The sequence below is a fragment of the Neofelis nebulosa genome, chromosome 17 (genome assembly GCF_028018385.1).
Source record: "Neofelis nebulosa isolate mNeoNeb1 chromosome 17, mNeoNeb1.pri, whole genome shotgun sequence".
Taxonomy (NCBI): Eukaryota; Metazoa; Chordata; class Mammalia; order Carnivora; family Felidae; genus Neofelis; species Neofelis nebulosa.
The window spans coordinates 49369937-49394142 of record NC_080798.1 but is presented as its reverse complement, the minus strand read 5'-3'; the positions used below and the strand labels follow the sequence as shown (position 1 = coordinate 49394142).

The following is a 24206-nucleotide window of genomic DNA, read 5'->3' as shown; positions in this document are numbered from 1 at the left end:
CTGACCCCCATTTCTGAATGTCAGCTATAAAGAAGGCAGATGGAGAAGACGTATCTGGACAGGCTGGCCTCTTGTGCAGCTGAGCCTGGAGGGCCGGCTTACCGGTGTATTTCCAGGTGACATCTTCCAGAAGCAGGTTGCTGTCTTCTGGCATGTGTTTCTTAAGCCAGGCCCAACAGTGGACCTGCTGGTCAGTTGGGGAAATCATGAAGAAACTGAAAGGGAGACCAGAAAGTAATGTAAGCCAGGCAGCAGAAAAAGCATCAGGAAGCAGTCAAGTTAACTCGTTTCAAAGCAGCCGATGAATGAGCAGAATACTGGCAAATGACCTCTTCGCCTTCAGAGGAGGCCAGGGGCACATAATTCTAGGACATACCACATAAGCACCGAAGATCCCGGCTTCCTATTGGTGCCAAGATATACAGACCTACTGACACACCAGAACACTTTTTCCCAGTAGGGTGACTGTTATTTCCACCTCGATTTGTATATAATCGGGTATGTTTCTTCCCCATTTTCCCCCGTGGCTTCTATTTGCACTGCATTGCTAAGGAACTGGCCAGGAGTTACCGAAATGTCTTTTCGTCCTCAGTATGGTCATGGTTTCCCGGACCCGTGAGCCGGCGCTCTGCTCTGCTCGGACACCTCCAGGAGGCAGCGCAGTGCAGGGGTTGGGGGGTGGGGGGCAGGGCAGCAGCCAGCCTTACCTGCGCTTGCTGAGCCGCGCTATGCTACAGTCGTTTTCATACCCTCCACCCTCATTGAGCATGCCGGTGTGCACAATGTGGCCCACGGGTACATCGAGGTCATTGGAGAAGAGGTACTGAAGAATTTCCAATGCCTGGTCCCCGGTGGACTGGAGGGTGAGGGAAGAAAGCAGAGAGAGTGAGCACAAGAACATCTGGTTGGTAACACAGTCTGCCGAGCAGTGTGACCCCCTGAGGCAATTCAATTAGCCACTTTCCAACTGCAAATGAGAAGCTCCAAAGAAAGCTCGTTGTTTTTTTTTGTTTTCTTTTTACTGTTTACTTATTTTTGAGACGCAGAGAAGACAGCATGAGTGGGGGACGGGCAGAAAGAGAGGGAGACACAGAATCCGAAGCAGGTTCCAGGCTCTGAGCTGTCAGCACAGAGCCCGACGCGGGGCTCGGACTCACAGACCGCGAGATCATGACCTGAGCCAAGGTCGGACGCTTAACTGACTGAGCCACCCAGGCGCCCCAACTGGCTCTTGATTCTAATGGTTAAGGGGGCCTCTACAAGCAGATTAAAACCCAGAAACAAAGAGCTAAAACTTCAGAAAAACGTATTACAGTTTAGTAAAACACTAAAACATACCAGAGGTCTTACGAAATTGGTTTTGAAGTGGCAGATAAAAAAGGAGACATCGACAAATATTCAGAAGTTTCTAATCTATTATTTGGGTTTCTCAAGCACTTACTGTTATTTCGAACTTTGTGAAAGAGGACATGTCAATGACACACACAGCTTCCTTACAGCACTTGACTTCAGACTCCACAATGTCAAACCAGTCTGGCTTATAGAAAGTCTTGCTCTGCTCCAATGCCAGGAGGTCTACAGACCGGCAAACAACAAAAGAAAAAGAGAAAAGGACATTGATATTGAGGACTCTCCCTGTGTGCATTAGTATAGTGTGAAAGGTTTTTCTTTATTCCTCCAGGAACACATTCTAACTGTAATACATTTAAAAATGGGTTTTATTAGTTCTCAAGGCAACAAAAGAATAAACATGAGAACGGGCCTTCTTACCCTTGTCTGGTGGCACGAAGTACTTCGGCCTCTCAAATCCATGTTTTTCCATCCACCTGGCTCCTTGTGCGTCCAGCCGGTCATAGAGAGGAGATGTGCGTAACTGCCTCCCGGTCTGGAAGTCCCAACGGGGAACCTTCAGGTCATACAGCAGAGCTAGAACAGAAATAACAGTCTCTGCAAACCCAAACCACCGAGCCGAGAACACAGCATCTCTAGATTCGGGAGTCGCTCCTGTTCAAAAGAGCATGCTTTCCAGACTAACGGGACCTAATGTGCAAACAGTCCCCGGTATAACAGGAAGGCTCCGGAAGAAAGAATGATGTTGCAAGAGCTGCCGTGATCCTTCCACAGAGTTACAGGGCCGTGAGTCAGGTTAACAACTCCAAGTCTCTGTTCTCAATGACTGTGTCAAGTTAGTAGGCAGAAACAATGGGAGAAAGGTCATGCTTGTAAACCTTGCTAAGTCCCACAGCAGAGACGAAGACTGTATCTGAGGAGCAGAGTGTGAAAACATGGCACTTGCTTCTTTACAGTGCCTGTGTTGCTGGGATCTCAGGACTGTTAGACACATTTCCTCTCTAACATTTAACCCGTTTCTGAGGTGAAAGGGAACATAGCATACCTTGATTTGGTGGCTGCACAGTACTGTCCCAGTCACATTATTCACATAACAAAGCTAGGGTCACAATTCATTTCTCCTAATGTCCAATCTGCAACAGCAATAAGTAAAAATAGCCAGAAAGAGTGTGATCTCTAGTCGCTTCCAAAGAGAAGAGCTGACCTCAAACTTCCAAACAAGAGGTACATCAGAATGGGGAGGAGGCTGAGAAATTAAAGAGAAGGAAGCCACGCTGGTTGCCTTATCTTGCGACAATTTTTCAGTCTTCTCCGGTACTTTAGGTTCTATTTACCCTTTTCTCGTTTCCTGTCATGCCTCCCATTTCTATTACATGAGAATCAGAGAAGGCTACCCAGCGTGTCAGGTCATCACAGGGAAACTCGAGCTCCATTATGATTTGCACGGGTTCTAAAGTAACAAATGGCTGGGGCAATTGAGACTTCGGGCGAGTCAACATTTTAACCAAAATATTTGCCAAAAATAACCTTAGCGGCCACCCATACTGCTGCCGGGTTGTCTCCCACCAGTAGTTCTCTACGACAGGCTAAGAGTGAACACACAGGTGCTAAAGGTCGTTCAGAGGCCTCACCGTGAATGGGTCCGCCTGCTATTAAACCAACAATTCATCGTCAAAGGATGGCAGTCACAGCATATGTAGAAACTCATGCTGGTATGGTAGAGTAACAAGTTAGAATGAAGCTGGAGAGAAGTAGGAATGAGGAGAACAGAAATGTATGTTTTGTATTAATGAGAAGTACTTTCCTATCTTGCTAGCATGTGACAGTTATGACAAAAATCACTCAGAGAAGCTTGAAGCTTTGAGAACAAGCCAAATCCTCTGCCTTGGAAAGCAAACTGTAATCTCAAAGATCAAGTGAGGAGAGAGAACATTCACCTGACATGGGCGCTTTCCAAGCAAAGTGGAAAGCAGACGATGCTAGGAATATACAAGAAGCTGCTGCGGGAAGTCTGATGGCAATTACCACCTGTAAGTCCTTTTCTTCTTTCCTGTTCCCAGAGGTAAATAAAGGACAACATACTAAAGAGATGGTTATGTAAAGATCACATGGGGCCTAATGCCCCAACATGGGCCCCCTACCAGTCAAACTTGAGAGGCCAACTTGAAGCAATTCTTAAATAACTGAGGGAAAGATCTGCTCCTCTGAATGATCCAACAGCCCCCAAGGAAGACACCTTCGACTAGATGCAAATGGGATCAAGCTCTACTCACGCATGACTTCCATGACCCGGTGGCGCAGAAAGGTACGGCTGCTCTGGAGGGCTCCAAAACGTTTCAAGTCCAATTCCCAGATGCTTTCTGATGGATAACCATGCACCATCCATTCAGCGAGGTACCTGTTTAGATGGGGAAGTTGCTGGGCCTCAGATGGGATACTCTCCTAACTGTACTAGGAAACAAGAACCAACAGAATCAAACATCCTGTCTTGTCACAGACTGGTTGAGAAATTCTGGGCAATTTCCTTAATTTTTCTGAAGAAACAAACACGGATCCATCTACTGCTCTCAAATCTGCTATGACAATCTTAGTTCTAATGATAAGGTTCCCTAAAAAGTGTTTTAAGACATAAGTGACATCTATGAAAAACATACTCTATTCATACATCCAATGGGCTTTTTCTGGAAAACCTTCAGGAGGTTATACATCTATCTGATCATATCTCTACTTTTGGTAACTCCTCTTCCATGACTGTTTTCAGAACCATTCTACAAGTCACTCAAGAAAAGTGGCCTCAGTTGGTTAAGCTTCCGACTTCGACTCAGGTCATGACCACACAGTTGGTGAGTTCAAGCCCTGCATCGGGTTCTGTGCTGACAGCTTGCAGCCTAGAGCCTGCTTCGGATTCTGTGTCTCCCTCTCTCTCTACCCCTTGCCCACTCACACTCTGTCTCTCTCTCTCTCTCAAAAATAAACATTAAAAAAAATTTTTTTAATTAAAAAACAAAGTGGCCTCGGGGTGCCTGGGTGGCTCGGTTGGTTAAGTTTCTGACTCTCTTCAGTCGGTTCAGGTCATGATCTCATGGTTTGTGGTTTGAGCCACGTGTCGGGCTCCACACTAATAGTGCCGAACCTGCTTGGGATTCTCTCTCTCCCTGTCTCTCTGCCCCTCTCCCACCAGTCTCTCAGTAAAAAAAAAAAAAAAAAAGTTGCCTCATTGATAAAAAAAGTAACTTTTAATTGTGGCAAAATACAAAGAACATAAAATCAACCATCTCGGTCATTTCTAATTGTGAGGTTCAGTGGCATTAAGTACACTGACACTGCTGTGTAACCATCACAACCATCCACCCCCAGAACTCTTCATCTTCCCAAACTGAAACTCCATCCACCTGAGAAGCAGTCCCTCTCCATTCCCGTCCACAGCCTTGGCAACCACTGTGATACGGTCTGTCTTCATGAACGGTACTGCACACAGTATCCGTCCTTTCTGACTGGCTTGTTTAATCAGTATGTCATTTTTTTATTACATATACACATACATGTTTATTTGTTTATTTTGAGAGAGAACAGAGAGAAAGGGAGAAAGAATCCCAAGCAGGCTCCACACTGTCAGTGCAGAGCCCAAGGTGGGGCATGAACTCACGAACCTTGAGATCATGACCTGAGCCAAAGTCAAGAGTCGGCAGCTCAAGCAACCGAGCCACAGAGGTGCCCCATAATCAATATGTAATTTTTAAAGAAAACTTGTACTACTCAACATGATCGTCTGTGTCACTCACCATACTTACTGTTTACAAACTCAAATGCATACTCAAAGGATCAAAACAGCTGAAAAGTACATCCCACAGGCTCCGTGACTAATTCCAAAAAGTTACTGAAACCCTGTGCACAGTGACACTGCTAGAATATCCCACAGTGATTACTGTGAAGGGGACAACTCTCAAATGAGGTGTATCTCCTCCTTACTATCAACACACCGGATTATATACACACACTACACACCATATTGGTAACAAGCAACTCTAAGAAGCACAGCAGAGCCCAGCAAGCAGAGTCTAATCAAGAGAGACTTACCTTCCAGCCCCTCCTCCAAACGACAGGCCAGCAGAGTTCATTCCCACCAGGACATAGTAGCCCTGCACTGCCGGAGACTCGCCCATGATGCACCTCATGTCTGGGGTGAAGGTCTCGGGGCAGTTGACCAACTTCATGATCTCCAGAGTCTCCAGTTCTGGCATCCGACGCAGGAGGGAACTCAGCAGGGGCTCTGAGCCATAAAAACAAACCCAAATAGAGTCCTCAGCTTTAGGGAATTCAAAGACTTCCGACTCCTTATACTTTCCTACTCCCTCTCCTTTCAGAAAATCACTTGAAAGGGGTTTTCTCAGAAGAGCCAAATGGGCCCTAGATCAGAAAGTAGAAACCCTGGTGTAATTAATGGACACACCTACAAAGCGCATGGCATGAAGACTAAGAAAAAGGACACTTCTTTGCAAAGGCCAGGAGCTGTGGAAGGGCACACAATACATGTGGCTACAGATAAGATCTCCAAGGGATTACTGTTTGTGGAAAGCTCTTCAGTGACACTTGAGGAGACAGAGGATAAAGGCAAGGATTTCCACAGTTGGAAAAGCTGCAGAAGACAGGACCTTGGCCTGTTTGAAAATAAGTCCATTGTATGGGACAGTGGTAAGAGATGAAACCAGACTAAAGCTGGCTGGTGGGTACACGGAAGGTTCTGTATACTATTCTCTCCACTTCTGACAGTCTAAAATCCCTCAGAATAAAAAGTTTATTTTTTAAAAGGTCCACCAAGGGTTGGGAGGCAAACTCTTCATTATAGACAGTTTCTTATCTTTTGAATTTGGAAACATGGCCCTTTATTCACTAGCCAGTAAATAAAATTATCACAAAACTGAGTAGAACATAAATATCGAATCACTGTGAGGCACACGTGAAACTAGTACAGTACTGTAGGTCAGTTCTTCAATAAAAGCAAAAACCGAGTAAAAGACTGTATTAACAAAACAATTCTGCTTTCTAAAAACGTCTTCAGTCTTACACGCAGTCCTACACAAAAGGCTTCCTCCTAGCCTAGAATTTCAGCAATGATTTTAGTTAAGTAATAAGCCTGGGGTCCCCTAACCAAGATTTTCATCCCCCGAATCCAGTACCCAGTGACCGCAGCCTTAGACCAGGCAGACCCTGTGGACTGCCTTCTGTAAGCACCTCATGGGGCTGTTACAAAGATCAAAGAAGAATCTCTTCTTGAAAATGCTTTCAAAAAGATAGCATCTTACACAAACACAGGGCATTATAGTTATCCTGTAGCTCACACACCAAAGTGATCCCAGTCTTCCTGCAGATTCTGAATTTCCAGCTGGTTCTTGCCTTCAGTAAATATTGGCTTCGGGTTCTTCTCAAAGCCCCCAGACAAGATGCCACCCTGCCAGTTCCGGATATAAATTCTTCCATCAGCATCCACAACAGCTGAGGAAGAGAAATGACAAGGGAGTGGGGGGTGGGGTGGGTAGAAGGGAAAAGCAAGGTTTAGAGGCAAGCCAGCTTTCTAAAGGGACACAAAAAAGCAGAACAAAAACGCCTACTGGCTCTGTTAGTGAAGAGCATCCAGTGAACACAGAGCTTTCAAGGTGATGGGGGAGGATCCTCCCTCTCAGATTACAGTGGAGACTATTTCTCTATCCCTGACCTGCTTAGTTCCCTAGAAGCTCTGTCCAGTCCTCACAACCAGACTATGGAACTGCTGTAGTGACCGTGAAAGCCTAGCAGAAAGGGGGTACGGCGAGCTCATTCTAGGGGTTGAGACCTGCCACGTGACGTCAAGCCCTCTCCTGTGGTGCTTGGGGTCCCTGAGCAACCTGACTCTGTAGCTTACCTATAAGCTCTCTACAACGTATGCCATTCAAGTCAAAAACTCCAGGTTATATTCCAAATATTCTCAATTTGGACCTCTGTTTGGGACTGCAATTAGCTTACAAAACTAACAAACCAAAACACGGCTTCAGTGGAATGCCCGTTTTATCCATCCTTTCGTAAGGAGTTCTTACGGGAAAGTCAGGATTGGGTCCGCCTCCCTGTAACATGCTTCAGAAAAGACAAGGCTCTCTCAAGCAGAGTCTGTCCTTAGCACAAAGTCTTCCTTTTCAGAGGACAGAACAGTGGCAAGGAAATGAGATTAAAGACAAAGCGTAAGTCCTCACTTGGTGTGTTGCTCTGCAGAGGGGTCTCCAAGGGGCGAGTCAGAAGGTAGAAGTGTTCGCAGGCATGTAACGGGATACTAACCGGCTCCTCGTTGGACAGACCCAGCTCGTATGCCCACTACAAATGGACGGATTGATTTGTGGGTGGGAAGAGGAACAGAAAGAGAAATGAGCAAGTTCAGCCGCTTGAAAAGAGTTTAATTTCAAGTGGCCTATGTGTGCTCTTGTCCCAACGTCTGGGGCGGGAAGCCACACTGCAGCCTGCTTTATTTAGCTCAGTTCCACGGGGGGGAGCAACACCATGCTTGTTAAACCATAACCATTATTCTTATACCAAAGAACGACAGACTTAGGAGCTCATGGGGGGCAAGTGAGGCCCTCTGAACAAAATGCCTGACCTCGACTACAAACCCCAAATACCATCATATGTGATCTTCATGAGGCAAAAAGTACCCGTAGGTCACCTGAAGATTGTCGAGTCGAAGGCAAGGCACCAATATGCCTTAAAAGTAGAAGCAGCTGAGTGCTCTGAACTGAATCCAGGCTCCTGACACAAAAGATAGCCTAATACTTATGTGCTAGGTTGTAGAATAAAATGAAATGCCACAGGAAGATCCAACAACAAGGATGTGTCAATGCCCAACCGTTTTTGTGGGCTTCCTGGCCAGGAGAGCACGCATTAACCCAGGGTGGAGGAAGGAAAAGGTCACGACGGTGCTTTTCCTTGAGGACTAGCTACAGGCTTCTGATGGAGCGCACAAGAATTCTGAGGTTTCTAGTCCAAACAAGGCATAGGTGGTCCCTGACACCTGCTTAGTCCGTCACAGTATTAACCTTACGTCTTCACGCCCCAAATCCCGGCAGTGACTGTTGTTACGTTAGATCAGTGACCCAGTGTTGTTGCTAACCTACCTGACCAGCACAGTTGACAAAATACTGGCACTCAATCTGTCCTTTATCGGTCTCCACACCGGTTACTTGGCCTTTTTTGACCATTACATGAAGCACGCTTGTACGGTCATAGATCTGCACACCTGTTCCAAGGTAAAGAAAGAGGCAGTGCATCCATCTTCGGATGGCCCAGAATTAAGGCAGCAGCAGATTCTGCAGCAGATTCTAAACCCGTGAGAAACGATGAAAAAGCCAGGTCAATGCTTTAATTTAAAAACACAAAAACTTCCAGGAACCACATCCTGGGCAGTGTCCATGGGCCTCTTTCGTGACTGAAAACAGCAGGTCACTTTAGTACACAATTAAATTCTAGGAACCATAAAAGGGGGAGGGGAGAAGAAGGTTAAATAGGGCGTCTTAAATCCAAATCCACCCACACCATGAATCAGTTCATCCAAAGTGCAGAACACCATGGACGCTACTTAGTCTTCCCCTCATTCATTCCAAACCCAGGACATGACCAGCTTTCGGACTCAGTTCCCACCAGGTCTTCTGCCCTTGGAGCTTCTCACGTTCTGTGGGGGGGGAATTCCCCTAAGTTTGAACTTATGGTCATTACTAAAAAGCAGTTCCTTAGAACTTTAATAAGAAAAATGTGTCCGTGAGGAAAAACACTTATTAACTTAAGAAAGGATATTCAAACAAACATTCTAAGAGCCAGTGTTCAAATATGGAAGCCGAGTTGGGGTCACTGCCGATTGGGAGACACCTTCTTACATGACCTCTTTCCTCCTCACCCAGAAACATGCTTACCATTTTGGGAGGCAGCACTTGCCAGGGCAAGAGCCACATCAGCAGAGGACACCACCGCATCCTCGGGAACATGCATGGCCCCCACCAGGTCGTGCACGTTTAGGAGAGGGTGAAGTTCAGCCACTTTCTTGGGGGAGATGATCTCAGAAGGGATGCCTATGACACTGCCACAGAACACAAGGGGACAATGACATGCATGGCCCTCTGGCAGAGGTCAGTCTGACAGGAGTGTCAGGACAGGCTTCTAGTCTCATACATACTTCAGCCTGGAGTTGATACGCTTCAGGGAGATGAGCCGGTCCTGAGTTTGGGCCAGAAAGATGGAGCCTGTCCTTATGTAACCTGGAAGGAAAACCAGCCCAGACTGAGCAGACCAGGCCAGCTACAGGGATCAGGTGGGTGAGCCCACTAGGTAACAGGTTAGAAGACCCGTGAGCGGTCCTGACATAGCCCCATCCAAACATACTCAGCTGGGGTTTGGGGCGGAGTAGGATTTTAATGTACATCTTAAATAATCACTCTATTTTTTTTTTAATGTTTATTTTTGAGAGAGAGAGACAGAGCATGAGTCGGGGAGGGGCAGAGAGAGAGGGAGACAGAATCTGAAGCAGGCTCCAGGCTCTGAGCTGTCAGCACAGAGCCAGAGGTGGCGCTCGAACTCATAAACCGTGAGATCATGACCTAAGCCAATGTTGGATGCTTAACTGACTGAGCCACGCAGGTGCCCCTTTAAATAATCACTCTTAAAGTCAAAATGAGAGATAACTGTTGCTACAAAGCCTTTGGGAGGGGAATGTACCCCCAGAACCCGCCTCTTTCTTTGGTCTTTTTAGGCTTTCTCCTCGTGGTTTAGGTGGGAGTATGGCCCTAAATGCAGGCCACTCACAACATGGGCACCCAGGAGCTAGACCCACCCTTTCCTTCCCCAGCATAGCCAATGGGCACGTGGCCAAAGTTCAGCCAATCAGACCCCCTGGGATACTGGGTCTGGAGCAAGTGGGTGAATGGCTGGAGGCCAGTCATCTCGGAGGCAGCAGCGTCCTGGCCAGACCGGCCCTGTTTCAGTTGAGGGGCTACCTGTTGTGGGTTCCCCACGGCCTGGCCTCCACGTTGCCTGCTCCAGCCGGCAGCCTTCTGCCAACTCACTGGCTCCAAGGGCCTTCCAACAAACTCCTTTTGCCCACACTGGCCAGAGTTGATTCCTGCTCTTTGCAGTCAACATATATGACACACCCGTGATCATGCTTTGGTCAGTGACAACCCCCCTAATGTGCAATGACTCTCAGTTCTAACGATGAAAAAACTGAATCAGCTACCATTTTGGTTTTTTTTTTAATTTTTTAAATGTTTATTTATTGTTGACAGAAAGAGACAGACAGCATGAGCAGGGGAAGGGCAGAAAGAGACAGAGACACAGAATCCAAGTAGGCTGTAGGCTCTGAGCTGTCAGCACAGAGCCCAATGTAGGGCTCGAACCCACTGTGAAATCTCACAAACTGTGAGATCATTACCTGAGCCCAAGATGGATGCTTAACTGACTGAGCCACCTTAAAAAGGCAGTACAAGAAGATCATTTAAACATTTTCCTCATCTCTTTTGAAACCATCAGATAAATATGTCCTTCCCTGACATGACAAGAATGTCATATCTAAGTTTGGAGAACTGAAATTTCAGAGAATGGCTTTTAAAAACTATAGCTAGGGGAGCCTCAGTGGCTCAATCAGTTAAGCATCCGACTTTGGCTCAGGTCATGAGCAGAGCCTGCTTCGGATCCTCTGTCCCCCTCACCTACCCACCCCCCCCCACCCTGTTCACACTTTGTCTTTCAAAAATAAACATTAAAAAAAAATTTTTTAATAAAAAATAAAAATAAAAACTGTAGCTACACCAGACCAGTGCAGTGATCCTGGCCAGTAATTCACTGGCTCATCACACTCTGAATCTCACTGCAAAGGGTTCAGCAGTCACTTCCTACTTCCTACCAAAGATCCCACATGGGAGGAGAGTGTCACTGTATACAAAGCTACACAACGCATCGCATTTCACACATGATGTCAAATTGTGCTCTTCCCAACAGAACCACCTGTGATAACAACATATCACCTGTTAACAAGATTAATGGTCTGTTGTTTTCCCACAGAGGACTTTTAAAGTTTGGTCTAGAGCTTTCTGACACAAAATTTCCTGTTACAGGTGTGAAGCCATAAAATAGAACTCTTACATTCAATAAGAACAAAGTACACATCGAATATTAAAAGACGAGTTAGAAAAGAAATATAAATAGCCAATAAACCCACAAAATAATGTTTAAAAGAAAGAGACGCAAATTAGGATCTGATAACTTCTTCCATCTCTCAGATTAGCAAAAAGAATAATACCCAATGTTGGGCGCCTAGCTGGCTCAGCGGGTAGAGCCGGCAACTCTTGATCTCAGGGTCATGAGTTGGAGCCCCATGTTAGGCACAGAGATTACTTAAGAAAAAAATGATATAAAAAGTAATACCCAGCGTTGAAAGACTAAAAAGATATAACTGCTCTCAAACACTTATGGTGAGAGGGTGGCCCTTTCAGAGAATGATCTGGCAATACCTAGCAGAGTTTAAAATACACACACTCTTTGCTCAAATTATCCACCTTTTAGAAATCTATCCATTAGAAATAACAAGAGAAAACAAAGATATACTGACAAGGATCTTTACTGCATCATTATTTAGAACAAAAAAAAAAAAAAAAAGAGGAAACTATGGGGTGCCTGGGTGTCTCAGTCGGTAAGTGTCTGACTTCAGCTCAGGTCATGATCTTGCGGTTCGTGGGTTCGACCCCTGCATTGGGCTCTGTGCTGATAGCTCAGAGCCTGGAGTCTGCTTTGGATTCTGTACCCCCCCCCCCTCCTTTCTGCTCCTTCCCCACTCATGCTCTATTTCTATCTCAAAAATAAACATTAAAAAAATGAGTAAAAAAAGAAGATGAAACTGTAAATGTCAGGTAAGGGGAAAATGGATAAACAAACCAACACATACTATGGCACATTCCTCTGCAGGTATAAACAAACACGACGAGTTATTTATATGAGCTGATTTGAAGAGCACTTAATAAAACACATTCATTTAACTATTATTTTTTTTAACGTTTTTATTTATTTTTTTTATTTTTGAGACAGAGACAGAGCATGAACGGGGGAGGGGCAGAGAGAGAGGGAGACACAGAATCGGAAACAGGCTCCAGGCTCTGAGCAGTCAGCACAGAGCCCGATGCGGGGCTCGAACTCACGGACCGCGAGATCGTGACCTGGCTGAAGTCGGACGCTTAACCGACTGCGCCACCCACGCGCCCCTCATCTAACTATTATTAAGAAACGGGGCGCCTGGGTGGCGCAGTCGGTTAAGCGTCCGACTTCAGCCAGGTCACGATCTCGCGGTCCGTGAGTTCGAGCCCCGCGTCGGGCTCTGGGCTGATGGCTCGGAGCCTGGAGCCTGTTTCCGATTCTGTGTCTCCCTCTCTCTCTGCCCCTCCCCCGTTCATGCTCTGTCTCTGTCCCAAAAATAAATTAAAAACGTTGAAAAAAAAAATTTTAAAAAAAGAATGTTTCTGGGGGCGCCGGGGTGGCTCAATCAGTTAAGCTCTGACTTTGGCTCAGGTCATGATCTCACGGTTCGTGAGTTCACAACCCGTGTCGGGCTCTGTGCTGACAGCTCAGAGCCCGGAGCCGGCTTTGGATTCTGTGTCTCCCTCTCTGCCCGCCCCCCCCCACCCCCACTTATACTCTGTCTCTCAAAAATTAATAAATGTTTAAAAATATATTTAAAAGTATTTCTGTATTTGAGGAACAAGAAAGTAACACAGAGTGGAGAAATAATCCCCAATAAAAAGATGGGACAAAGAGCCTATGATAAACTCTTAAATAAATAGCACCGACAAAGGTAAAGCAAAATTTGGAGAAAAAAGATCCGCGTGGGCTACAGGGTCTGGAACAGGCACTGCATGAAGTACTGATGTGTCACAATATTTAAGTAGGGAACATACCCCTCACGTAAATGAACTATTTTCAGAAGTTAGCATGTAGTATCCTAATCGTGAAGTCCAGGTTGTACACAGGTCACTCGTCTTCATTTAATGTCTCAAAACCAGCCCACTGACTGGCAGCGATCCAAGTAGCACACACCTGCCCGTTCTGCCCGGTAACAGAATTTTCCATCGGGGTACCCCAAGTCACCTTTCACTGCACCACCGCTAAACTGCACTGGGGGTGACGGATTGACTGATCCCCGGACTCTCCCTTGCCTGACTTCCGTGCTGTCCCACAAGCATCAAGGGGATACAGGACCTAATAAGGGTTTCATGGTGACCCAAAACTCAACAGAAATTGTTTTACCTTACGGAATGGAGGCCTAGGACCTGATTCCTCTAGCACGCAACCAGCTGAGCACCACAAGACCGGGCAAAGCACGAGGAACTGAACCGGTGGACCGGAAGTCAGCAGTTCTGGCGCTGGGCCCATTACACGGACCCTCTGCTGACTCAATCCCTGGTAGATACCCGATTCAAGTACCGGTTGCCATGAAGTTAAATCCAACCCATGGGGACTCTTCCCGCCCGTCCCGCGCGTATCCCGCATCTTCCCTAACAGAAGCCCGAGACGGTGCAGCGGCAGGCACCAAGCACATTTACCATCTTCACTCGCGAGTCCTCGCCTCTCAAAAGCAAGCCTGGCCGAGAGCGAGGACACCACGGGAGTCGGGCTCATCTACCGGGCAGGGACCAGGGTGAGGCGGCTGAGGCGCCCGCTCTCAGCACTGGGCCAGCGCAGGGCCGGCCGGGGAACCCTGCTCACGTGCCCAAGCGTGTACAGCCTCTTCCTGCCTGCCTGTAGCTCCTCTCCTGGCATCTCCCCTTCTCCACTGCCACATCGACCCGATCCTGTTACAGGACGCTCATCTTAACCCAGAAGTGGCAAACAAGGTCACACTGCACCAGAGTACGAATTATATGAAAGGGAAAGCTAGAACACCGTAGTCTGTCGTCAGAATCTCTAATGATTATAATCTCACCTTCCCCAGTGGAAACTGTGTCATATGCCACATAATTCCCAGTCGGCCGGCAAAGTGAGCCACAGGCCGTGCGTACCCCGTGACCACATGGCAGAGCCACCTCAGCTGGCACACAGATCGAGCCACCGTCCTTGTCAGGAGGAGTCTTGACTTCTCTGTGATGTGAATCACGCAGGTGTTCTTAAGAGCAGCCCTGAGCTACACGAGCGACTAGGCCCAGCTACTCGCTTAGGACAGTTCCCGCGGCCGCCAAACGGTTTCACCAGCTACGACACAGGCTCAACCCTGGGCTTCTGGCTAGTCCATCACCTCGCAACAAGCTGACAGACCTGCTTCCTACTTGTTATCATTTGGGACCGCCCCATAGCTTGGTCTCCCCGTTCTACCTGCTCCAGTCGTATTCGGCTCACGATTCCCCGGGTTCTTTTCCCTTGGTGACGCACACAAGGGGTAACGTACGCTTAAGCTTTACAGTCACAAATATCCTTAAGCGCAACTGGTGACATTCAGTGGCCCAGACTACGATTTCACTGTCAAGCACCAAAACTTACGCACTTCCTTCTCTTCCTCATTCAGGAGCCAGATGTGGCCACCTAATACATACTTCAGAGAGCGAACTAGGAAATGGCACAGGAAAACTTTCACATCATAGGAATTCTGGCATCTGGATAGGATCCGAGATAATGACCGAATCCCCTCGATAGATAAGGAAACGGGAGACAGCTCAACACGCTCACACACTTGCCCGAGGTGAGACCAGGACGAGTGCAGAGCTCGGACTGAAACTCAAGCCTCAACTAAAATCCCCAGGCAGGCTTGGCGTCGGACCGCATACGGTACTGAGTAAACGAGTCCGGGGCACAGGCAGACCAGTAAATGGCAGAGTACCTGCTTACCTGTTTGGATCCCTGTTTCTTGCTCTAACTGCTGGTAGAGTTTGTTGGAATAGTCTGCCATCTTCTGCTCGATGGTCAAGTGCCTGGCGGTGCTCAGGATGCCGGCACAGAACCTCGTAGAGCCAGCGGCCAGCCTGCGGGATGGATCCAAAATGTTATTAGGTAGGCTCGCATATCTGTGAATGCAACTAGTTCAAAGACCCTCGTTACTAGCACCGACTGTGATATCAAAAGATGGAAACCTAAATATCCCGACAGGAGAGGGATTTCAAATGTTGGCGTTCACCTACACGACGGGATGCCGCGCGGCCATAAAAAAGGCGCGAGAATGCTCTTCTGCAACAATATGGGAATCCTAATGAAAACAGCACGGGAGGAGCACTACTTAATGTGCTACTAACTTGTACAAAAAAAGAGAAAAAAATAGCAAGTGAAGACCCACGTACACATGTACACACTGACCAACACGTTTGCTTATATACACGGGGGGTGTCTGGAACGACACACTAGGAACTTAATTTGCCTCCAGCGAGGGAAACTTCAGCTAGAAGTCAGGGATGAGAAGCAGACTTTCCCTGCACACTCTTTTACAGTTTTTAATTCTGAATCGTGTAAATGCATTGCCTATTCGGAGAGATTTACAACAGATTTGTTAAATGTCATTCAATTTCCGGTAGGCAATAGAACAAAAAAGGACTTTAAGGGGAAGTGAGACAACTTGTACCAAGTGTGAACCTTAGTCAGTAATAAGGTATCCATACTGATTCATCATATTTAACGGTAACCCCAACCTAAGATGTCAGTCCCAGGTGCACACAGGCGTGAGGCACACGGGAACTCGGTACAACCTTTGCATTTGTTCTGTAAATCTAGCACGGCTCTAAAATAAGTTAATTCAGTGGGGGAAAAAAAGGAACAGAAATAAGACAGGATGCAGCCAATTTCATTTCAGCCCATAGAGGGAGCTCCAGAGCCACGGGGTCTACGTTGCCATTTGACCGCCCCTACCCAGAGAACAAGATGGTAAGATGTGCCCGGACCCTGAAATAAAACGCACCCTCTTCGGATACTCGGCTTCGCGGCATCTGCCACCTGTCTCAGAGCCCAAAAACACGGGTATTGCACATCGTGAAACCATGGACAGGAGATTTCGCCTTTCCGTGACTGTTCTCATGCTACTTAGCGACAGGTCAGCCACTGCCGGGACAGGTTACCGGGAGCAGAGGGGGTGAGGGAAGCCCACGCAGTTGGTGCAACATGGCCCCAAGCCGGGTCCCGTCTGGTCCTTACCTGCCCTGCTCCAAAAGGACAATATCCTTCCAGCCCATCTTGGAGAGGTGATAGGCCACGGATGTGCCCATGATTCCACCGCCACAGATGACCACCTGTGCCTGGGCAGGCAGGGCGACAGAATGCGCCTCGGCAGCTGGCGCACCGCTTCTCCCCGACGACCAGTTCTGCCATCCTCGGCCGGTCCTTTGTCTCCGGGCCACCGACAGCAACCGGGAAAACATCACGTCTGTCAGTCAGCAGCTCGGAGATGTGCTCCCACTCGGCCAAAGAGGAGATTCTCCCCAATTCAAACTAGACAGAGAAAGCAAACAGATTTCATTCCACTGTGCTCAGTGCGCCGGATTAGTGACAAAAGAAAAGGAGGCAACAGAGAATGATAGTCATCACGCCTCATCCAGACAGAGGCACAAGCACATGCAAAGGCCCTGAGGGGAGGCACACCTTAAGGAGTCCGAGCACAGAAGGGAGGCCAGTGTGCCCACAGCTCGACGGCAAGGCACAGGCGACCAGAGACGAGGCCGGAGAGGCAGGCAGAAAGCAATGACACAAGCGCTTGGATGCCTCACGAGGAGCTGGGATTTTACTCCAAGTGCAAAGGAAAATACTAAAGCAGGGAATGAAATGATCCGATACGCTTTTCCTAAGATCAGCCTGGCTCCACAGTGGGGACTGGACTGGAGGAAAGGCAGGGCTAGGAAGCTACCGCAGGAGTCCAAGAGGGAGGGCACGGTGGCTCACACAAGGATGGTGGCGGTGGAGTCAGAGCCATGACTGGATTGTTGTGGATGGTGAAATGACAGTACTTAACTTGCCAACAAACCGGATGTTAAGATGGGGAGCGGGAGAAAGACGGACGATGGCAAAGTTTCCAGGTTAAGCGACGGGTGCCACTTCCTAAGGTGTGAAGGACTAGGGATGCGGAGGGAGGCGGGAAGGAGAGGGAGAGGGAGGCGGTGAGGGCACGTGCGCGCATACCGAGGTGTCAAGGGCGAGACACCTAGCAGGCATCCACGTGGAAGTGCCAAGCAGCTAGATAACCAGGCCTGAAGGCTGGGGAGGACATGGGGTATCCGGAGACCCGGCAGTCTGAGGAACAACTCTGAGGCTCCCCAGCAGGCACAGCTTGGCAAGAGAAAGAAAGTACTGGACGGGGGACTGTGCGCTGGGGCAGACTCACAGAGCGTCCAAACGGATGAGCGGCGGAAAGGGAACCGGGCAGAGGTGTCGCAGAAGCCGAGAGAGGAGATGGTTCACTACAGAGGGTGGCCAGGGATGGAGCAAGACGGCCATGTGCCTGCTGGGACTTGACGACACAGAGGTCCTTGGTGTCCTCAAAGAGGACATTCCCAGGGGAGTGCCAGGGACGAAGTACGGACTAGAGCAAGCTCAAGAGCAAGGAGATGAGGGAGTGTGCACAGCTTCTTCACGTGCTGCCCGGAGGGAGCAGAAACCCCAGACAGGAGGAGAGAATGGGGGCGGAGCAAGGCTATTTGTCTATAAAGGTGGGAGCCACGGAGACTGTTTCAGGGCTGGCGAGAAGGGCCAGGAAGAGGGAAAGAGGTGGGGGAGGAAGGAGAGGCGGTGACAAAGAATGAGGTCCTGGAAAGGGAGAGAGAAGAGAAGAGAAGAGAAGAGAAGAGAAGAGAAGAGAAGAGAAGAGAAGAGAAGAGAAGAGAAGAGAAGAGAAGAGAAGAGAAAACGAACCCAAAGCCGCAGTGAGGGACGGCGTGCCCCGCGTCTGCACAGGCCACGGACTGGAGACGCCAGGTCCCACGGCCCCTTCCTGAAAGCAGGGGAGGACCGGTCATGGCGGGCTTATGACGAACCACGGGAGTCACAGGCTGCGACCAAGCTCATGTCCCTCTGAGATGACTAACACCATGAGGTAGATTAGGGAGCGGACCGGTTCAGGCCACCAGGGAGAATTACTCTAAGGGCATAAGAGGACTGTTCAATTTTTAAGAAACTGCAGACAGCCCTGTGGGCGACGGCACGGTCTCCGAGTGTGGGGAGACGGCGACACTTCAGAGGAGAGCCCTGGCAGCCCGTGCACCCACCAGCACGCCGCTACCAGCCCGGGACCCACGGAGGGCCCCCGACGGCCCAGGTCGTCCAAGGCCAAGGTGTGGGTGCCCATCCATCAGACAGGATCTCAGAACTGAGACCGAGCAAGCCTCCACTGCGTCCCAAGGAAATCCCATCCAAGCAGGGCTGATTACTTTGGCCACCTTGTGGTGATCTCCAGGCCTCACCTCCTTGGTCCCCGCCAAACCGTCTCAAGACAGAAGCTTCTCCACAGCCAGACTTCCCACAATCTCATCTCCATATGACCAATTTCTCTCTCTCTCTCTCTCTCTCTCTCTCTCTCTCTCTCTCTCTCTCTCTCTCTGCTGTCCTCCCCTCCAAACCTCTCCACCGTGTCCTCCAGAACATCCTTTCCAAACTGGAACACGCAGCCCTTCACCTAGCTTCTCTCCACCTCTGCTTCAACAGAGACACAGCTCTACTGAGGGAAACGCCACTGCCACGTGGCCAGCCCGTCCCACTGACCTTGCCATCAGGAGGGGGGGAGGCGGGCACCCTTCTCCCTTCAGAACCATTACCACTTGGTCATGCTTGAAAAGACCCTGTTCCCTCATGGCTCACACTAGCAGGCACCCCGTAGCGAGCCCCGGGCCACTGCGTGTTCAGCCACAGGCAGATGTCTGTCGACATTCAGGTGCTGAACCCACAACACTGCTCCTCTCCCAACCTGGGACCCCACCTCCTTCCTTCCTTCCAAACGCAAAACCTGTCTCCTCAACCCCTGAAACTCCACCTGCATCTACGACCACCTCTTCCTTCAACCTCGTAGGGTCAAAAGTTGATCCCTCCCCACGTGCCCTGGATCCCTCTCTCTCCTTCCTTCCCTTGACTCCGCTCCATCAACTGTCCCCTTCCACGTACCTTCAGTGTCCCCTCCAATCCTCAGCATTTTAATATGCTCAAGTCCCTCCCAACTGACTTAAGAAATACAAGAAAGGCTCCATAACAGTCTTCCAATGGTGATTTTTAATTTTACAAATTCTGAATTATAAAAATTGTGGTCTTTGTAAACAACACAAACGTAGAAGGAAATTAAGATCTCCCATCATGCAAAATACTCAATTCCAGGGCTGATGAAATTTCCCCAGACTTATTTATCTTGCAGCACGTGCTCCCCTGACATCCACCCGTGTGCCACCACCTGTCTTAAAGTCCTTTTTGTTACACCTCAGTGACTGCACAGTCTGCCGGCGGGTTACACCAAAATTTACTATGACGTCACAACCTGTCTTTTTCACTTGACAAGAAGGGCTTCCTATGGTATCTGTCACTTTCCCCCCTTTCCACCGTCCTGAACCCAAGCGGTTAAGCTCCTGTCCCGCATGCCGGAATACTGCTCTCACCAAGAATGCCACTGTTGCCACCTTCCAGGGACACTGGGCCCATCTCACTCACCCTCTCCACAGCACTGAACACCGCCGATCGCTCCCGCTACTCACGCACTCTGTCCCTGTTTTATTTTGACACCGACTACCCCGGTCACATCTACACCGCCTTCTCTCCCCTGCCCATCCTTCTGTGTTGCTGTCCCTCAGGGTGTCTGGGACCAGCTTCTCCTCTCAGTTTGCCACCCTCCAGGGTCATTTCACGCGTACCAAGACTGACGCCTAAGCCCACAACAGCCCCGAGCTTTACATCCGCACCTCGAGCTGAACAATGGCCATGTCCACTTGGGTTCCCGTGGGTCACACCGAGCACATCCAGAAGGGAAACCCACCTGCCTCAATCTCCAAATCTGCTCCACTTCTGTGTCCCACAGTGACACCATACACAAGAATCCCAGGTGTCACCCTGGGTTCCTCCCTCTCTCTCACCTCCTCTATACGGCCAACCGTCATGGACTAACAATTCCACAGGCGACAGTTCCCTCAGACCATCGACTTCTCTCCCTCCTCACTGCCATTACCTGAGTACAGACCGCCATCCCCGCTCAGATGAAGGCAGAAGCTTCCCGACAGGGCTTCCGCACACCATTCTCCCCACCACCCCCCCCCCCAATCCTTCCGAGGAGGGGCGTGGAGGGAGGCTTCTCAAATGAAACTCTTGTTCACACCCCTACTCAAAACCCTGCAATGGCTTTCTGATGCCCTGAGGAAAAAAAGCATTCTCCTGAACAGGAAGTGTGCAAGATCCTTCATCATCAGGCTCATTCCTGACCTCTGGTCTCTTTCTCTCCTCTCCAGCCAGATGGACATACTCATAATTCCTCCAACAGGACAGGCATTGAGTCTCTCTGAAACCCCCAGGATCTGGGCACACTGTTCCTTCGAACCACACGGCATAGTTCCTGCCCCCCCTGCCCCCCAAACATGGATAATCCCCTCAGCTCTCACCCTGTTTCGCAGCTTATCAGACCCCCTCTCCCCCAATACCGCCTCAGGTGACTCTTCTGTGTTCTCCCACAACACCCTGCACTTCTCCAGCACAGAGCCTCCCACACTGTCACGGCCTGTTTGCCAATCAGGGAAACGGCACAACGACCCCGCTGAAAATGCAGGCTTTGGGGGCAGACAGGTATGGGTCTGAAAATCTCCCCCACCTCTCATCAGCTCTATGGCTCTGAGCAAGTCATTCCATCTCTGTGCTCCAGGCTCCTCATCCACAAGGTGAGCTACGAACACCTGCCTGGCCGGGTTGCCACAAAGACTACGTCAGACAATACAGGAAAAGCATGGTAACTGGCACCCGACAAGCACTCAGTAAGTGCTAGTTTTTAGTCTCCTCTTACAATGGAGCTCTCTGGGAGCTGAGACCAGTTACCGCTTCAACGTGATTCTGCCGGCATTCAGGGTAGGCACCTAGGAAATATAATCAACGGAGGAATGAGAATATACAATAAACGAGATGGGAAAAAATTCAGTGAGGACTCTGAGATCTTGAGGCTAGGCTCCAAGATTTCAGGGGATATCTAAATCACATAGAGTAATTTTTTAAAATTGTTTTCGGGTTTTTTTGTTTTTTAGAGAGAGAAAGGGAGCCAGCAGGAGCCGGGGAGGGGCCGCAGAGGGAGAGAGAGAGTATCTTAAGCAGGCTCCACGCTGAGCATGAAGCCGGATCTGGGGCTCATCCCACGACCCTGGGATCGTGACTTGAGCCAAACCCAAGACTGGGACACTCAGCCAACTGAGCCACCCAGGCCGGTAGAGAAGAATCTGAAGATGTCAAAGACAAAGAAATAAAAGGTGTAGCCGGGTTTAAAATAAGTTATATTTAAAAACAAAAAAACATTGGGGCGCCTGGGTGGCGCAGTCGGTTAAGCGTCCGACTTCAGCCAGGTCACGATCTCGCGGTCCGTGAGTTCGAGCCCCGCGTCAGGCTCTGGGCTGGTGGCTCGGAGCCTGGGGCCTGTTTCCGATTCTGTCTCCCTCTCTCTCTGCCCCTCCCCCGTTCATGCTCTCTCTCTGTCCCAAAAATAAATTAAAAACGTTGAAAAAAAAACTAAAAACAAAAAACTAAGATGGCCCTATAATATTCTCTCCCTCTAAGAAGAATCGCTAAGGCAACCTCAATATTGGGACTGGTTATGCTCACACCTGCTTACGACAAGAAGAGCAAGGGACAGCTCCAAGTCCCTCTGGGTTGTTCCCCTGTATGGTCCCAGCGTGTGTACAAATGGGCCGCTGGCCACAAGGAAGCCTAGTGAGTGGAGCTCGACCGACACACTTCCCACTCTTGCCTCAGCAGAAGGGCCACCTGGGACATTTCTTTCAAACAGACAGACAAAAACCCCAACACTATCCCAGGCTCTTTCTCTGGAGAGTCTGATCCTGCTGGTCCCGGGGGAGTAGCTGTCAAAACGTGCCACCAGGTGATCAGGCAAGTTTAAGAAATTAATACATATCCCTAGCGCTGGAAAAGTGTGCCCCGTGGCCCGGCACCGGCACACCTCCTCCCCTTCCCACCCTCCCCCCCCTCCCCCCGCGTGCCCGGAGGTCACGCTTACAGAGATTCCCGAATCTAATGTGAATGTCCTTCACAGGGGTCCCGAGTGACCAAACATCACGAAGACAGTTCACCACCCTGGCCTACACTTTTCCCGGTAACTCGCCTTGCCGCACCCTGCAGCAGGCGTACAAGTTAGCGAAGCAGAGGCGGACCGCACGTCTCCAGGCGGGAAAACGATTGCACCTGCAGAGGGAGAAGGGCGGGCGAGACCAGCCAAACCCGCGCCAGGCGCTGTGCAAGCCCGAGGCGGGGAGCCCGAAGCGAGGGCACCCCGGCCGCTCTGGACATCGGGCTGAGCCGCGGACGCCTGGAGCAGCCGGAGCGCAGGCCCGGGGGCAGCCGTGCACGGGGCCCCAAGGCCCGGACCCCGGACCCCTTCGGCCGGACGCCGCACAGCCGCAGACCGACTGAGAGAGACGAGGCAGACCCACTCCCGCCCCGGGCCGGCAGGAGCGACAGGAAACGAGAGGCGGCCGCGACCACCCCCGAGGAAGACCAAAGCGAAAAGGGGGGCGCTGAGACCCGCGCGGAGGGGAGGCCAGAGCGGCCCCGCCGCCGTCTCCTTACCTCACGGGCCGCCGCGGGCTCCGCCGTCAGCAGCACCCCGGCGGCAGCGGGACAGCAGCCACAACAGTTGCCGGGGGTCCCGCCGCCAGAAACGGGGCACTGGGAATGGGAAGGGGGCGGGGCGGAGGGAGTAAAAAGTTCCGGGGAAGCGGGAGACCGCGACCTTCCGCGCTTTACGGCCCCCGGCAAGGGTACGCCCGCGCGTGCTGGCACACGCGCACGCGCGCGCCGTGACGTCCCCGCGGCGGCCCCGCCCCTGCCACGTGGGGCTTGTTTGGGTCTCGCGAGGCCCCGCCCCGGGAGCTCGGCCCCCGCCCCAGTGGTCCCGGCTGCTTTCTGAAGTGTGCAAGAGGAGCGGGGATGCTGCGGTGGGTCGCCGGCCTTGCCGGGGTGTCGGGAGCGCGGGGCTTCGCTCTGCCCTCCAGGCGCCCTGCCGCTTCTGTCCCCGAGCGGGTCCGCGGCTCAAAGCCACTCCAGTCCCTGGCGCAAAAGGGCGGCGTGGACCGACAGTCCCTTGTCTCTGGAAGGCGCTCGGCTCTTCCTGGGCCAGGCTCTAGCAGAGCGTCTGAAATCCGGTCTGCGGGCCTGGCCCGACCTCGGAGGCGGGTTTAGCGACCCTGAGCTCTGGGCGGGATCTCACTCTGCACCTTCCTGGCTTGCCTGGGCCCGAGGAAGCGGAGTCATTCACTCCATCTTCTGAGAAGCCTCCCGTCCAGTCCTCCCTTCCTATCGCTTGGCCCTGTTTTCCTTCCCTCGTGGAACTCATCACTGTCTAAAGTATGTGTTCGCTGACTGCCTTTGCCACCAGTTGCAGGTCCCGGACCCTGTCGACAGAACCTCAATCTCAGGCACGGCAGCACTTGCAGCAGCGCTGGGCGCGTGGTCCAGTCAGTATTTGTTTGAACGGGGAGCGGTCTGAGGGCACGGCCGCCACTGCACGGTGGGCCACACTCTCCACTTCCCGGTCTTGGGATTGAAGCCCGTCTTGCCACACGAGCCAGTCTTGTTTCCTTCTGGCCTCTGATGATGGGATTCCGCAGTGCACAAGAACCGGAGGGCTGCTGCCATTTGGGGGGGGGGGGGTGCAGGAAAGC

The 24206-nt window shown here is 50.5% G+C and overlaps 1 protein-coding gene across 3 annotated transcripts in view; it reads right to left on the bottom strand.

Annotated features, from left to right (window-relative positions):
- The window catches only part of PDPR (pyruvate dehydrogenase phosphatase regulatory subunit), a 37863-nt gene extending 14547 nt beyond the window's left edge, over positions 1 to 23316 (bottom strand). Inside the window, exons 1-15 of one of the 3 annotated variants that reach the window (XM_058708206.1) lie at positions 22134 to 22348; positions 21140 to 21398; positions 16513 to 16806; positions 15223 to 15356; positions 9539 to 9620; positions 9279 to 9442; positions 8487 to 8608; positions 7575 to 7692; positions 6694 to 6843; positions 5428 to 5620; positions 3624 to 3748; positions 1771 to 1926; positions 1442 to 1575; positions 708 to 856; positions 103 to 215 (exon numbers count right to left, since the gene is read on the bottom strand). In XM_058708206.1, the coding sequence (XP_058564189.1) occupies positions 103 to 215; positions 708 to 856; positions 1442 to 1575; positions 1771 to 1926; positions 3624 to 3748; positions 5428 to 5620; positions 6694 to 6843; positions 7575 to 7692; positions 8487 to 8608; positions 9279 to 9442; positions 9539 to 9620; positions 15223 to 15356; positions 16513 to 16736 (1864 nt within the window). In that variant the 5' untranslated portion in view covers positions 16737 to 16806; positions 21140 to 21398; positions 22134 to 22348. Of the gene's footprint in view, positions 1 to 102; positions 216 to 707; positions 857 to 1441; positions 1576 to 1770; positions 1927 to 3623; positions 3749 to 5427; positions 5621 to 6693; positions 6844 to 7574; positions 7693 to 8486; positions 8609 to 9278; positions 9443 to 9538; positions 9621 to 15222; positions 15357 to 16512; positions 16807 to 21139; positions 21399 to 22133; positions 22349 to 23112 lie in introns of those variants that run through there. The other 2 variants (XM_058708205.1, XM_058708207.1) reach the window with 2 other exon arrangements.
- Positions 23317 to 24206: the final 890 nt, after the last annotated feature.